The 15,426-nt window shown below is 43.1% G+C and overlaps 1 protein-coding gene across 2 annotated transcripts in view; it reads left to right on the top strand.

Moving 5' to 3' along the window:
- The window catches only part of LOC127578388 (carboxypeptidase M-like), a 49,125-nt gene that overhangs the window by 18,534 nt on the left and 15,165 nt on the right, over positions 1–15,426 (top strand). The window contains exons 1-3 of one of the 2 annotated variants that reach the window (XM_052030359.1): positions 7,809–8,148; positions 8,245–8,370; positions 11,953–12,128. In XM_052030359.1, coding sequence (XP_051886319.1) covers positions 7,966–8,148; positions 8,245–8,370; positions 11,953–12,128 — 485 coding nt within the window. In that variant the 5' untranslated portion in view covers positions 7,809–7,965. Of the gene's footprint in view, positions 1–7,808; positions 8,149–8,244; positions 8,371–11,952; positions 12,129–15,426 lie in introns of those variants that run through there. The other variant, XM_052030360.1, reaches the window with a different exon arrangement.

Raw genomic sequence — 15,426 nt, forward strand, 5'->3', positions numbered from 1 at the left:
GGGTCATTATTTGGGGTGGTGTTAGTTAAGTGGAAATGTTGTACACTATGTATTTTGTGGCCTTTTTAGCTTTTTAAAAGACTGAGATTATATTGGAAAGTCATCAAACGAAGCTCTGGTAATCCAGTCTGGTTAAGATCAAAAGAGGCTTGGAGGTTGTCCGAAAGGTGGTTAAATACACTTTTTTACTTTTTATTGCAATGTTCTGGCTAGAAATATTGGCTATAAAAACTTAAAAGTGAACAGTTATTTTATATGCCCAGAATTTGTGCAAGAATGCCAGGTGTTCCAAGAGGAACTGCCACTGCCAGTTACCTCTGTAATTGTGAAGAACTCTGGGATTACCATGTAAGCATCTTGAACTACTTCAGCGCTGATCAAATGCTGTCAAGTGCATTTGGCTCTGAAGTTGGACTCTGTTCGGACTACCTGCTTCCCCCAACTTTTCTGCAGTTAGTGATTCACAAATACTCAAGCTGTCTGACAACTATGACTGCTATTTCAGCATGGAGATGTGGTTTAACTGTCTGTTAAAGCACTTGTGATTGGAATGCCAATCAGGTCAGGGTTGGCCTTATTGAGGAGGTCCTCGCCAATGGATCCATTGGAGCCAAAGGCAGGTTAAGTTGTCAAATGATTTCGCTGCAGGTGTTCCAATCCTATCAAGACCACTGGGCAATTCAAATTAATTTATTTAAATAAAATCTGGGATTACTAATGTGCCAAAGATAATTGTGAACTAACAAATTGTCATAAAAAGCTGATTGGTTCATTGGTATTCTTTAGAGAAGGAAACCTGCCATCCTTCATTGTTTTGGCCTTTGTCTCCAGACTCATAGTAATGTGGTTGATTATTCATTGCCCTCTGAAAATGCTAGGAAGCTACAGTTCAAGGGAAGCTAGGGATAGGAAATAACACTGAAGCTTCATGAATGAATAAAAAGCAAATTTAAAATTAACATTGAATATACAACACAGAAATAGGCCCTTTGGCCCAAGTAGTCTGCATCAACCATCAAGCACCCATTTACACAAATCCAATACTAATCCCACTTTATTTGCCCTATATTGTCATCAATTACCCCAAGATTCTATCACTCATCTACATTGGGGTAATTTAGTCGTCAATTAACCTATCAATCGGCATACTTTTGGGATGTGGGAGGAAATCAGACGCACGTGGTAACAAGAGAATGTGCAGAATCCATACAGGTAGCACCAGAGATCAGAAGTTAACTGGGGTCACAGGAGCTCTACTTGCTGTGAAATTGACTCAAAGCAATAGACATAGAAAAATAAGATGCTTGGCCTATTTTTCTCTGGATATAGATGTTATCTTAGTTGATCCTCTTAATTTTAACTGTCTCTACAAGTTTGATATTCGTTTATCATTGTCACCTGTGCCGAGGTACTGTGGAAAAACTTGTCTTGCTTACCGTTTGTACAGATCAATTCATTACACAGTGCAGATACATTGAGTTAGTACAGAGTGCATTGAGGTAGTACAGGTAAAAAAACAATAACAGTACAGAGTAAAGTGTCACAGCTACAGGGAAGTTCATTGAAGTAGACAATAAGGTGAAAGGTCATAAGGTAAATTGTGAGGTCAGAATCCATCTCATCGTATAAGGGAATCGTTCAATAGTCTTATCACTGTGGGATAGAAGCTGTCCTTGAGCCTGGTGGTATGTGCCCGCAGGCTCCTGTATCTTCTGCCTGATAGGAGCACAGAAGAGAGAATGACCCAGGTGGGTGTGGTCTTTGATTATGCTGGCTGCTTCAAGGCAGCGAGAGGTATAGACAGAGTCCATGGAGGGGAGGCTGGTTTCCGTGATGTGCTGGGCTGTGTCCACGACTCGCTGCAGTTTCTCGTGGTCCTGGGCAGAGCAGTCGCCATACCAAGCTGTGATGCATCCAGATAGGATGCTTTCTATGGTGCATTGATTAAAAATTGGTGAGTGTCAACAGGGACATGCCACATTTCTTTAGCCTCCTGAGGAAGTAGAGGCGCTGGTGAGCTTTCTTGGCCATGGCATCTATGTGGTTGGACCAGGACAGGATATTAGTGATGTTGGCTCCTAGGAAACTGAAGCTCTCAACACTCTTGACCTCAGCACCATTGATGTAGACAGGTGCATGTACACTGCCCCCTTCCCTGAAGTCAATGACCAGCTCTTTTGTTTTGCTGACATTGAGGGAAAGGTTGTTGTCATGACACCATGTCACTAAGCTCACTATCTCCTTCCTGTACTCTGACTCATCATTATTTGAGATACGGCCTACTACGGCGGTATCATCTGCAAACTTGTAGATGGAGTTAGAGCAGATTCTGGCCACGCAGTCATGAGTGTATAGGGAGTAGAGTAGAAGACTGAGGACACAGCCTTGTGGGGCACCAGTGTTGAGAATAATCGTGCCGGAGGTATTGCTGCCTATCCTCACTGATTGTGGTTTGTTGGTCAGAAAGTCAAGGATCCAGTTACAGAGGGAGGTGTTGAGCCCTAGGTCTCGGAGTTTGGTGATGAGTTTGCTTGGAATTATAGTATTGAAGGCAGCGCTGTAGTCAATAAACAATAGTCTAACGTAGGTGTCTTTACTGTCCATATACTCCAGAGCTGAGTGTAGGGGGACTGCGTCCACAGTAGACCTGTTACAGCGGTAGGCGAATTGCAGTGGGTTGAGGTTGTCTGGAAGGCTGGAGTTGATGCGTGCCATGACCGGCTTCTTGAACCACTTCATGTTGGTGGATGTCCGAGCCACTGGTCGGTAGTCATTAAGGCATGTTACCTTGCTTTTCTTCAGTATTGGGATGATAGTGGTCTTCTTAAAACAGGTGGGAACCTGAGATTGAAGCAGGGAGAGGTTAACTATGTCTGCAAATACCCCTTCCAGCTGATCAGCAGAAGATCTGAGCACTCGGCCATGGATACCACCTGGGCCAGATGCTTTCCTCGAGTTCACTTTCTGGAAGACTGATCTTACGTCCTCAACAGTGACCACAGGTGCAGTAGCATTTGAGGCTGTCAGGGTGGGTGGTGACGATCCACATCCCTTCTGTTCAAAACATGCATAGAATGCATTAAGCTCATCAGGAAGGGGTACACTGTTGTTAACTACGTAACCTGACTTCGTTTTCTAGCCCGTTATAGCATGTAAGCCCTGCCATAACTGACGGCTAGTCTGACGCTCTATTTTGAACTGGTATTGTCTCTTGGCATTCCTGATAGCTTTCTGGAGGTCATATCTCGATTTCTTGTACAGGTCAGGATCATCAGATTTGTGTGTAGCAGTCCTCAACTTCAGTCGGGAGTGGATCTCCTGGTTCATCCATGGAAGTTGTGAAGGAGTGCACAAAATCTTTGTACATCTTCAGGGAGTGGCTAATACACAACTCTCTGTAGCTGCTTCATCAGTGAGCTAACCTTCATGTCAGAAGTGCAGATGTTTGCTTACAGTTCCAGTGCACAGTTGCATTTACAGATTCTCAGATAATAAAGCAGTGGGTACCTGTAGGCAGTGAGACAGAACAGGCCAGGCTGTTGTTGCAGAGTGTACCACCCACAAGAGATATTGCCACAACCTCGGGAGCTCTGCTTCAGAGCACTTCTTTCCAAACACAGAACCTCCGTCTTCTTCAAGTACAAAGTTTGCAGGACAAAAGAACACAACCTCCTTCAATCCATACACCATGCTGACTTGGAAACGCAATGTAGATCCTCCATCGTCAATGGGTCTGTAGGAGTACCTTCAGCACATAGGTTGTAGAATTTCAAGGAGATGCCATTTTATAGAGCAAATGGTCATGGACAGTATATACTGGCCTTGTCAGCAAACCTGCATGAAGGTATCTTGGCCACTATACTGTTGTGTTGATATGATTCATTGTTATGGTAAGCATTGCATTAGTAATGAGTTAGTTCCTCTCAGAACACCAGTGCTTATTTCCGTAATAATTCGTCCTGAACTCATTGCCCAATTTCCTTAGCTGAAACATTCCTGATATAGTGACTTCCAGGATGTTAATAGTACAATAAATTGACCTGTGCACTTAGATACCACATCCTAAAGCATTTGGGGAATAAAGAAATTAGCCATTTCATCATTCCCAGGCAAAATACAAACCCAGAAACAATACACAACTAAACTGTGAACAGTAACAATAATCACATAAGATTAAAGTTGCTGGAAACAACGTTCCAGTATGTAGATCTTTCATCATCACTGAGTCTCTGTACTGGAACTCATAGCAACCAGCACCCTAGGAGTTCCTTCACTACAAGGACTACAGCAGCTCAGGAAGCTGCTTCACCAACACTTTCTCAAGGGCAATTAGGGATGAATCATAAATGCTGACCTTTCCTGTAATGCCCATTATCGTAAGTAAATATTTAAAAATCCTTTCCTTAATAACAAATGTATTATAAGTTAGCTTTCTTTATTCCCGGTACCAGGAGCTTCAGATTTTGCAAGATCCAACCAGAACTAACCAACTGCTACCTAGTCCACTTCCCAAATCTTCCCTGACAAAGCCCTGTGAGAGGACCCTGTGCCTCTCCAATTGGAAAGCCACAATGCAAAGTTCTGTTTTCTTGTACAGAATCATCAGAGCCCGTTATTTTACTTCTGCAAATTGGGCAAGAGCTTGAACATCAGTAACCCTCTCAGTTGCACTGCTAATGATGTTGCATGATCTGTGGGTAGGAATTTTACATCATGAACAACGGATCAGGAGTTAACTGTTTTGTGTTTGAAGCTGGTACACTTCTGCTGAAATTTGTTTCCGTCCCATAGGTAATTGTGCAATTACACATATAGAGCGTGTACATATACCTCCACCCTTCCAGTTGTTTGCCTTCCATTCAAGGACAGCTGTGCCTGCTGCTCACTGAAACATCAAGCAAATGATCAAACTTAAGAAAGGTTCAATGTTATAGAACATTTGTTCTTGGAGAGGATATGACAGCAAGTGAGTTATGCCTATGAGAGAAAGCCTTGCTTCCTGCAAGTGATTTACCAGCACTTGCTCTATGGGCCAAGATAATAGTGACAATTCTATTTATCATGTAGCTTAATTTTAACATTAGATCAAGGGATGTGCTGTACTGCGTGGTTGCAGCTGATGGTGAAATTCAATTCCTTGATCTATAGAAATTATCCATACCTTATGCAGACTCATGAACTTGAGACATTTACTGCTTCTCTCTCTAACTGAACTGTAACTTGCTGGGACATTTCCATGCCGAGAAATGTTCACCTCATCAAATATTATTGCTGTGAAATCAAGGCATGAAAAACATAGGACAGTGTAGCACAGGAACAGACCCTTTTGGCCCACCATGTCTGTGTTGACCATGATGACCTTATCCATAACTATCTTAAAACTTACGGAATAATGATAACTGTTCCCAAGACGCTTCCATGACCTGGTGAGGCTCATTCCCTAATACAAGGTCTAGTTCAGCCCCATCCCTAGTTGGGCTATCTGCATATTGTTTCAAGGAACTGTCCTGGATGCACCTAACAAATTCTGCTCCATTAAAGCCCATGGCACCAAGGGAGTCCCAGTCAATATTAGGGAAGTTAAAATCACCCACTACAACAACCCCGTTGGTTTTACATCTTCCCATGACCTGTTTGCATATCTGTTCCTCTAGCTTCTGCTGGCTATTGGGAGGCTTATATTATAACCCCAGGAATTGTGCCGTTAAGTGCTTAACCACTGGTGTATCTGTATCAATCTTGGTGTAAGATTTGGCCACGTCCAAAATCTTACTAAACTCCATGATGTAGGAACCAAAATCAATGTTCATTAAAAGAGATTGAGACAAAACTTCTGCAGCAATAAGCCCCTGTCCGTCACAGTTTGGATGTTATCCTTGGCTATCACACTCCATGTAAAAAGGTGTATTGCTTTTGTATGAGATTGACACAAATTTCATATTCATAACTGAATGAGTTAAAGGAAAAATAATGTAGGTTCTTTGCAATCAGATGTGCTGTGACAAACCTTCAATAAAAAAACTACTCATTAAATAAAAATAAAAATGACTAATCCAGTAAAACCTATCAGCAAAACCTTGTAACTAAAAACCTGAACTAACTAAACTATTTGAGCTGTTGTCCCTGTTCTCACTGAGGTGAACACTTTATTCATACAAGGATACAATAATTCCAAAATGTAAAAGAAATTTGAGAATGTATTACCTCAGTTAAATATTGGGAAGACTAAAGGCATACAGTATCTTCAGGCCCCACAGCTGAGACCTCGTAGCCCCTGATGCTCCCTGATCATTCTCTCTTGGGCCAACTTGGTTTCTCATCTCATACACAGCTAAGTTTCTGAGCCCATAATCCTCACCATCACCAAGACTGATATTTTCCACATCTGTGGGATTGCCAGTCTCCATCCCAAGCTTGCTTCAGCTGCTGCTGAAAGAGTCATCAAAGCATTCATCGTCCTCTAAATCTGCTGCTCAGATACCTTCCTGGCTTGGCCTTTACTGTGTACCCTTCATTAATTTCAGTTCATTTGAAACTCAATTGCTCATGTGCTGAATTGTATCAGTTCCTGTTTGCCCATCATTCAAGCTCTTGTGACCTACATTGGCTTTGGTCCAATTCTCATTTTTTTGCAATTGTAGCCTTTGTCTCTTCCCTTCCTATTTCACCAACTGGACTTCCTCCCACACCCTGTGATCCCTGCACTTCTCCACTTTTTCTCCTCTTTTGCAATACTGACTTCGGTTGCTTCATCATTGGTGGTGGCAGTAAACCCATGAACACTTTTCACTCCAGAATGCTCTCCATAAACCTGCCTCTCTACTGCTACTTTTAGGGTGCTTCTTAAAGCCCGCTCATTTGACTGGGCATTCGACTCCCTGTTTTACTGTGAATAATCATATTTGATGATTGTTCCTGTGAACTGCCTTGTGATTTTTTTTGTATTTAAAAAAACTATGTATAAATGCATGTTGCTGCATGTTTGAAATATTTCTAACAATGCATTGGAATGCTGATGCTTTCTCTAATGAGGCTTGGTTAAATTCAGGCTAAGTTCTCTGTTGAAGCTCTGTCAGATTTTCCATCAAGTAAATAAGCAGCCTGTGGAAGATGTCAGACAGAGCACCACTGCGACTGGTGTTTGTAACTTGTGTCTTTAGGTCCGTGCCAATATCACACCCCACCATAGCTTCCTCCCACCACTCTTTATCAACCTCATCATTCAGTTTTCCTATTCCTTTCTCCATGTTATTATCTCATTTCCTTCTATGTTGTTTATGCAACAGCTACTCTTTGTGATGGTAGGTTCCACAACCTAATGACTCTCAGTGGTAAAGAAGTTTATCTTCGATTTCCATTTAGATTTGTAACCGATGAGCTTAATTTCATATTCTTGCATTCCGGTCCTTATTGCAAGGGAAAACATCCTCCCTATGCTTGCCTACTAAATCTTTACATTTCCTTGATGCCTCTCTCAGGATCCCCCTCAAATGCATGGTGTAACCTCTTAATTCTGGTATCATTTTAATAAAAAAACTCTTTTTTGCAGATACTGGACTAAATGTACTATATTTAAATGCACGTAGCATTAGGAATAAAGTAGATGACCTAGTGGCACAACTACAGGTTAATAAATACGACATTGTGGCAATCACTGAGTCATGGCTTTATGACTGATGTGATTGGGAACTGAATGTCCGGGGGTACACAGCGTATAGGAAGGATAGGTGGGTAGGCAGAGGGGGAGGTGTGGCCATGATGGTTGGCAATGATATAAAATCGATAGAAAGGAAGGACATTGGGTCAGAAGAGGCGGAATCCTTATGGGTGGAGCTAAGAAATAGCAAGGGTAAAAGGACAATAGTAGCAGTCATATATAGGCCCCCTAATAGCAGTCAGGAAGTGGACGATAAGTTGCAGTTTGAAATAGAAAAAGCGTGCCAGAGTGACAATGTGAAGATAATTATGGGGGATTTTAACATGAAGGTGGACTGGGAAATCCAGCAAGGCAGTAGAACTCGGGAGAGTGAGTTTGTGGAATGTCTACGGGATGGTTTTTTGGAGCAACTTATTGATGAACCCACCAGGGGATCAGCTGTTTTGGATTGGGTGCTGTGTAATGAACCAGAGGTGATTAGGGAACTAAAGGTAAAGGAACCACTGGGAACTAGTGATCACAATATGATTGAGTTCAGTTTCAAATATGAGAAGGAGAAGCTGATAACTGGTGTATCGATATTTCAGTGGAACAAAGGAAATTACAGTGGCATGAGAGAGGAGCTGGCCCAAATTGATTGGAAGATTAAGCTAGCTGGAGGGACGGCGGAGCAGAAATGGAAGGAATTTCTACCAGAAATAAGGAAAATGCAGGTTAGATATATTCCAAGAAAAAAGGTTTTGAATGGAAAAAAGGCACAAATGTGGATAACGAGAGAGGTGAAGGCTAAAATAAAAGCAAAAGGGACGACATACAAGGAAGCAAAAATTAGTGGGAAAACAGAAGACTGGGAAACTTAAAAACCTGCAGAAAGAAACTAAGAAGGTCATTAGGAAAGAAAAGATGAATTATGAAAGGAAGTTGGGAGATAACATTCGAAAGGATACTAAGAGTTTTTTTAAATATATAAGGAGTAAAAGACAGACATGGGTTGATATAGGTCCAATTGATAACGGTGCGGGAGAGATTATAATGGACGATAAAGAGATGGCAGAAGAACTAAATGAGTATTTTGCATCGGTCTTCACTGTGGAGGACATCAGCAATGTACCGGATAGTCAGGGGTCTCAAGGAATGGAACTGAGTTCAGTTAAGATTACTAGAGAGAAGGTGCTAGGAAAGCTAAATGGACCAAAGACTAATAAGTCTTCCAGACCGGATGAGGTGCATCCCCGGGTTCTGAAGGAGGTGGCTTTAGAGATAGCAGAGGCATTGGTGATAATTTTCCAGGAATCGATAGAATCCAGCATGGTTCTGGAGGACTGGAGGGTCGCAAATGTAGTTCCGCCGTATAACAAAGGTGGGAGGCAGCATAAAGGAAATTACAGACCTATTAGTCTGATGTCAGTGGTGGGAAAGTTATTGGAATCGATCCTCAAGGATGGGGTTATGGAATACCTAGAGGTGCAAGGCAAGATAGGATCTAGCCAACATGGTTTTGTGAAGGGAAGATCCTGCCTGACCAACCTATTGGAGTTTTTTGAAGAAATCACAGGTAGGGTGGATAGGGGAGAGGCGGTAGATGTTGTGTATTTAGACTTTCGAAAGGCCTTCAACAAGGTGCCGCATAAGAGACTGATTAATAAGATGAGAGGTCATGGACTTACAGGTAGGATAACAGAATGGGTGGAGCATTGGCTGGTTGGCAGGAAGCAAATGGTGGGAATAAAAGGATCTAGTTCTGGTTGGCTACCGGTTACTAGTGGTGTGCCGCAGGGGTCGGTGTTGGGGCCGCTTCTTTTTACCTTGTACATTAACGATTTGGATGATGGAGTAAATGGTTTTGTGGCTAAGTTTGCGGATGACACCAAGATAGGTGGAGGAGTAGAGAGTATTGAGGAGACAGGAAGGTTGCAGAGAGACCTAGATATTTTAGGAGAATGGGCAAGGAAATGGCAGATGAAATTCAATGTTGAGAAATGTGCAGTTGTACACTTTGGAAACAGAAATAAATGGGCAGATTATTATCTAGAAGAAGGGAAAATTCAAAGTACAGCAGTACAAAGGGACTTGGGGGTACTCGTGCAGGATACCTTAAAGGTTAACCACCAGGTCGGATTGGTGGTAAAGAAAGCGAATGCTATGTTGGCATTCATTTCTAGAGGTATAGTGTATAAAAGTAAGGAAATGTTGATGAGGCTCTACGGGGCACTAGTGAGGCCTCATTTGGAATACTGTGCACAGTTTTGGGCCCCATATCTTAGGAAAGATGTGCTGATGTTGGAGAGGGTTCAGAGGAGATTTATGGGGATGATTCCCGGAATGAAAGGGCTTACGTATGATGAGTGCTTATCAGCTCTTGGACTGTACTCATTGGAGTACAGAAGAATGAGAGGGGACCTCATAGAGACATTTAAAATGTTGAAAGGACTGGACAGAGTAGATGTGGCTAGGCTGTTTCCCTTGGTGGGTGAGTCCAGGACCAGAGGGCGCAATCTTAGAATTAGAGGGTACAGGTTTAAGATAGAGATGAGGAGAAATTTCTTTAGTCAGAGGGTGGTGAATTTGTGGAATTCCTTGCCAGGTACCGCAGTGGAGGCCAGATCATTGGAGGCGTTTAAGGAAGAGATAGACATATATCTAAATAGTCGGGGTATCAAGGGATATGGGGATAAGGCTGGAAATTGGGGTTAGAATAGTGTGTCTTTTTTTTTGCACCCCCCCCCCAATTTCTCATTTCTTTTTCTTTTTTCCCTTTTCCTTGGAGCAGACTCGATGGGCCGAATGGCCTACTTCTGCTCCCTTGTCTTGTGATCTTGTGATCTTTTCAATGTCTCTCAATCTGTCACCCAGAAATGTTCCCAGTATTCCTAGTGTCCTAACAAAGGATGAACAATTATATTATAACTTCTCTGCTGTCCAATATTATCTCTCTGGAAATGAACCACAAAAATGTACTTGTTTATTTTTTTTATTGCCTAACTCTAACCCTAATGTATTGATACTTAGGATTTTAGTATCTGTATGTTCAGACCTTTTCGTACCTCTACCCTAGTTAGACACTTACTTTCCAGAGGATGTGTGGTCTTCATATTCTTCTTGCCAAAATGTATTAGTCTTTCTCTACATAGTGAAGCCCCCCAGAGTTGAAAAGCTGGGGCAAAGAGCATTGCCTATACTGCCAACAACATAGCAGTGTCTCCTCTCGTGGAGGATGAAGCAATTGAGTGATCCTCTCCCACTTTGGAAATCGGTTGCATAGTTTTCTGAAGCTACCGCATCTTCAATGGATGCTCTCAATAAAAACTATCCTTTGCTAGCAATAGTCCAAATGATGGCTGTTAGTTCTGTTAGTTGCATGTAAGTGCAAAATGTTTTTGTGTAAGTTTCTTCAAATATTTTTCTTTTCAGTTGAGTACCCATTAGATTTCACTCAATCATTTGCAGAGATTTGGCATTCTTCATATACTCTTGCACATTTTGAATTACCCAGTACTACAATATTACTCTCACAATTCCTCATGGATTAATGTATCTGGAGTGTCAAAGAAACAAGTAAAGAGGGTTGAGAAGAGATCTGACAGAGGTGCACAACATCATGACTGGTTTAGACAGGGTAAATAGAGAGGTGCTGTTCCCATAAACAGTTCAACAACCAGGAGACAAACTTAAAGTTTGGGGCAAATGTATAAAGAGGATATGAAGAAAAACATTTTACACTCCAAGCGGGTTCCTAAATCACTGGCTGTAAGGACGGTGAAAACCATTAATCAGATGTTGGTTAGCAGGTTCAGAATCACATTAGTTGCCCCATCCTCTCCACCACCATCATCCTCCCGTCTCTACCAATTGTTGGCACTCTTGCTGAATGGAAGAATCCATTGTTATCCTCTGGCTTATTGTAATTTTAAATGTTTAAATAATGACATGTCAGAGTTCTTACAGATTTTTAAAAAAACACTCCTGCCCTTTGATGTTGAGCAGAGAATAACATAAATACAAACCAAAGTCAAGTTTATTGTCATATGCACGTCCATGTATGCACAGGTGCAATGAAAAACTTACTTGCAGCAGCATCACAGGCACATAGCATCACATAAGTGGCATTCACAAGAAAAACATAAATTGAACGATTTTTACAAGAATGAACACAATTAGAACAAAAAAAAAGTCCATTTTAGTGCAAACCATAATTTAACCCTACCAGAAAATAAAACTAGATCATTCTGTGATAAAAATATTGTCATATATTTTGAAGTATAATCAAATTAACACGAAATTGTGATCTGATACAGCTGGTGGGCAGAGAAATGTTGCTCCACTTAGTTGAACATCTTGTTGAAGAGTATGGAAAGGATTCCACCATAACTCAGATAATAAGTAGTACCCGGATTCACATCATGCCATCCATGAATCCAGATGGATATGCAATGGCTGAACTTGAAGAATACTGCATGCCCACTAAAGGCAGGTAAGAAACTGGTTTTTAGTTGTTTTTTTGGAATGTGGTTGATTTGCATGCCAGCACCTGTGCTTGTCATTTATTTGTTACAATCTTTTCCACAGCTGGTAGGTGAATTAGAGTCATAAAGTAATACAGCACAGACGTAGGCCCTTCGGCCCAACTGGTCCATACTGACCAAGACACGAGAGACTGCAGATGCTGGAAATCTGGAGCAATGAACAAAAGATTCTGGAGGAACTCAGCAGGTCAAGCAGCATCTAGATATCAACATAGGTGCTGCCTGACCTGCGGAGTTCCTCTGGCATTTTGTGTTCATTGCTCCTTACTGACCAAGATTCCCATCTAAGCTAGTCCCATTTGCCCATGTATGGCCCATATCCCTCTAAACCTTTCCTATCCATGTACCCTTCCAAGTGTCTTTTAAATGTTGTTATTGTACCTGCCTCAACCAAGTCAAGATTATTACCATTTGCACAATTATGCTGAGGTGCAGGTACAATGAAAAACTTGCTTGCAACAGCATCACAGGCACGTAGATTCAGACAACTTCCTCCGGCGGCTCTCTCCCTATCCTCACCACTTCTGCATGAAGAAGTTGCCCTCGGGTCTGTTTTAAAACCTTCCCCTCTCACCTTAAACCCATGCCGTCTAGTTTTTGATTCCCTTTTCCTGGGGAAAAAGACTGTGTGCATTCACCCTATCTATGCTCCTCATGATTTTATAGGCCTCTATAAGCCACCCCTCAGTCTTCTGCACTCCAAGGAATAAAGTCCAAGCCTGCCCAACCTCTCTGTATAACTCAGGCCCTCGAGTCCTGGCAACATTGTCATAAATCTTCTTTGCACTCTTTCCAGCTTAATGACGTCTTGTCCTATAGCAGGGTAGCCAAAGCTATACACAATACTCCAGATGCAGCCTCACCAATGTCTTGTACAACTGCAATTATGATGTCCCAACTCCTAGAAATTTTTGGGTGGTTCAAGACTCAAAGGTTTCAGCTTTAAATTAACTCATGCAAGTTATCCTTTTCTCTGTGTGTGTGTGTGTGTGTGTGTGTGTGTGTGTGTGTGTGTGTGTGTGTGTGTGTGTGTGTGTGTGTGTGTGTGTGTGTGTGTGTGCGCACGCGCGCACATGTACTCATTATTTTCTTCTTCTTTGTGGTTTGTGTGATAAAATGATTGCCGCCTCTTCCTTGTTACCCTTACTAGGATATTCCCTTTTCTCCAGCCCAGCATTGGAGAATGCTTTCTGGTGCCTTCGTAGCATTAACAGCTTCATCATTGAGACCAATACTATTGCAAGGCGATGGATGTTTAAACATGGCATAAAGAAAGTTTCAGGCTTCTGAGATGCCAATCCATCAAACGTGATGTAAAGTAGAAAGTTGTAAAGAGGAGTCTTTAAGTCAATGTGATGCATCTAGGTACAAGTTTACTTTTCATTCACAAACCTTCTGAATATTTGTTTTCCCCATAGAATATATGTACCTGCCATGAGTTTGCTCATTCTTTACTAAGGAGTTGATAGGACAGGGTTACAAACTTATTTCAAGTATATTAATCACTGTACTTCAGACTTTTTTGTAACAGTCTGTGTAACTGTTGACTCATCTTGACAAAGTGTGATATAGCTGGGAATTTGGTGCCTTGCCTTTCTCTTTAAGAAGCAAAGAATTTCTCACATGATCAGCATGTGCCCTGGTTTCCTATTAAGCTTGAATGTAACTTATTGTGAAAGGTTGTGTGTCTAATACAGGAGATAGTAAAATATTTCTTACATTCCTGGTGATTCTAAACTTAAGACTAGTCAAATAATCACATTAATCCTGTAAGAACTAATGTAGCAACCAATATTTTATATTTGTGTTTTCCAGTTGTAGATTTTTATCCCAGTTCTGCATTCTTAATTCTTCAAATTTCACCATTGTGGCGACTCACCGTTTAGTCGGGTGAACCGGCTTGGCAGTCGGGTCGCGCGGCGTTGGAGTGACGAGGCCCAAGATGGCGGCGGTCCTCGTCTTTCCGAGCGATGGGGAGAACCCGCACGTGGGAAAGTCTTGATGACGTAGGAATTACGTCATTGCCGGTTGTTTTGGGCGGGAACAGTCTCCCTTAAAGGGGCCCGCGCAAGGCGGGAAAATAAACCACTTTCGACAATCCTCCGACTAGTGTCTTGTTTTATTTCGCGGTAGCAACCGCTACATTGGTGACCCTGACGGTCCAAATGGATTTTGGACCCGCGCAATGGCCGACAGCACAGCAGCCAATGCAGTGGCCCTCAAGCTGCCCACCTTTTGGTCACTTCAGCCCGGCGTCTGGTTTGACCAGGCCGAAGCACAATTCCACCTTCGGCAGATCACCTCCGACTCCATGAAGTACTACCATGTGGTTAGCTCTCTGGACCAAGAGACAGCTGCCCAGGTTGGAGACTTCATCCAGTCGCCTCCGGAGGAAGATAAGTACCCGGCTTTCAAAGACCTTTTGATTCGGACCTTCAGCCTCTCCCGTCATGAGCGCGCTGCCCGCCTGCTTCATCTGGACGGCCTGGGGGACAGATCCCCATCTGCCCTAATGAATGAGATGCTGGCATTGGCCGAGGGACACAAGCCATGCCTGATGTTCGAACAGGCCTTCCTCGAACAGCTCCCCGATGACATCCACCTGTTGTTAGCTGACGCCGACTTCAGCAACCCCCGTGAGGTGGCTGCCCGGGCAGATGTCCTGTGGAGGGCCAAGCGCGAGAGCGGCTCGTCCGTCAGTCAAATCACCAGGCCGCGAGCCCAACGCCCGCCTCGCCCGGCCCCAGCAACTGAGCAACCACACCCCAGGAACGCAGACGACGACACGGGTGACCAGCTGTGCTTCTACCATCAGAGGTGGGGTGCGGAGGTCCATCGATGCCGCCCACCCTGCAAGTTTCAGGGAAACGCCAGGGCCAGCCGCCGCTGATGGCTACAGCGGCTGGCCGCCGACAGAGCCTCCTATTCGTTCAGGACAAGAAATCTGGAAGGCGTTTCCTCGTTGATACTGGAGCGGAGGTCAGTATTTTGCCCCCGACTGGCCGCGACACTCGTAACAGGCCACCCGGTCCTCTACTCAATGCCGCCAACGGTACAATGATACGGTCTTTTGGCACCAGTACACTTCAATTACCATTTGGCGGCAGCTGTTTTACCTGGACCTTTGACCTTGCCACGGTCGCCCGACCACTCCTAGGAGCTGATTTCCTTCGGGCCCACAACCTGTTAGTCGACCTGCGAGGGAAGCGGTTAGTCCACTCTAGCACCTTCCAGACCTATCCCCTG

This window comes from Pristis pectinata, chromosome 15 (assembly GCF_009764475.1).
Source record: "Pristis pectinata isolate sPriPec2 chromosome 15, sPriPec2.1.pri, whole genome shotgun sequence".
In the NCBI taxonomy this organism is placed as follows: Eukaryota; Metazoa; Chordata; class Chondrichthyes; order Rhinopristiformes; family Pristidae; genus Pristis; species Pristis pectinata.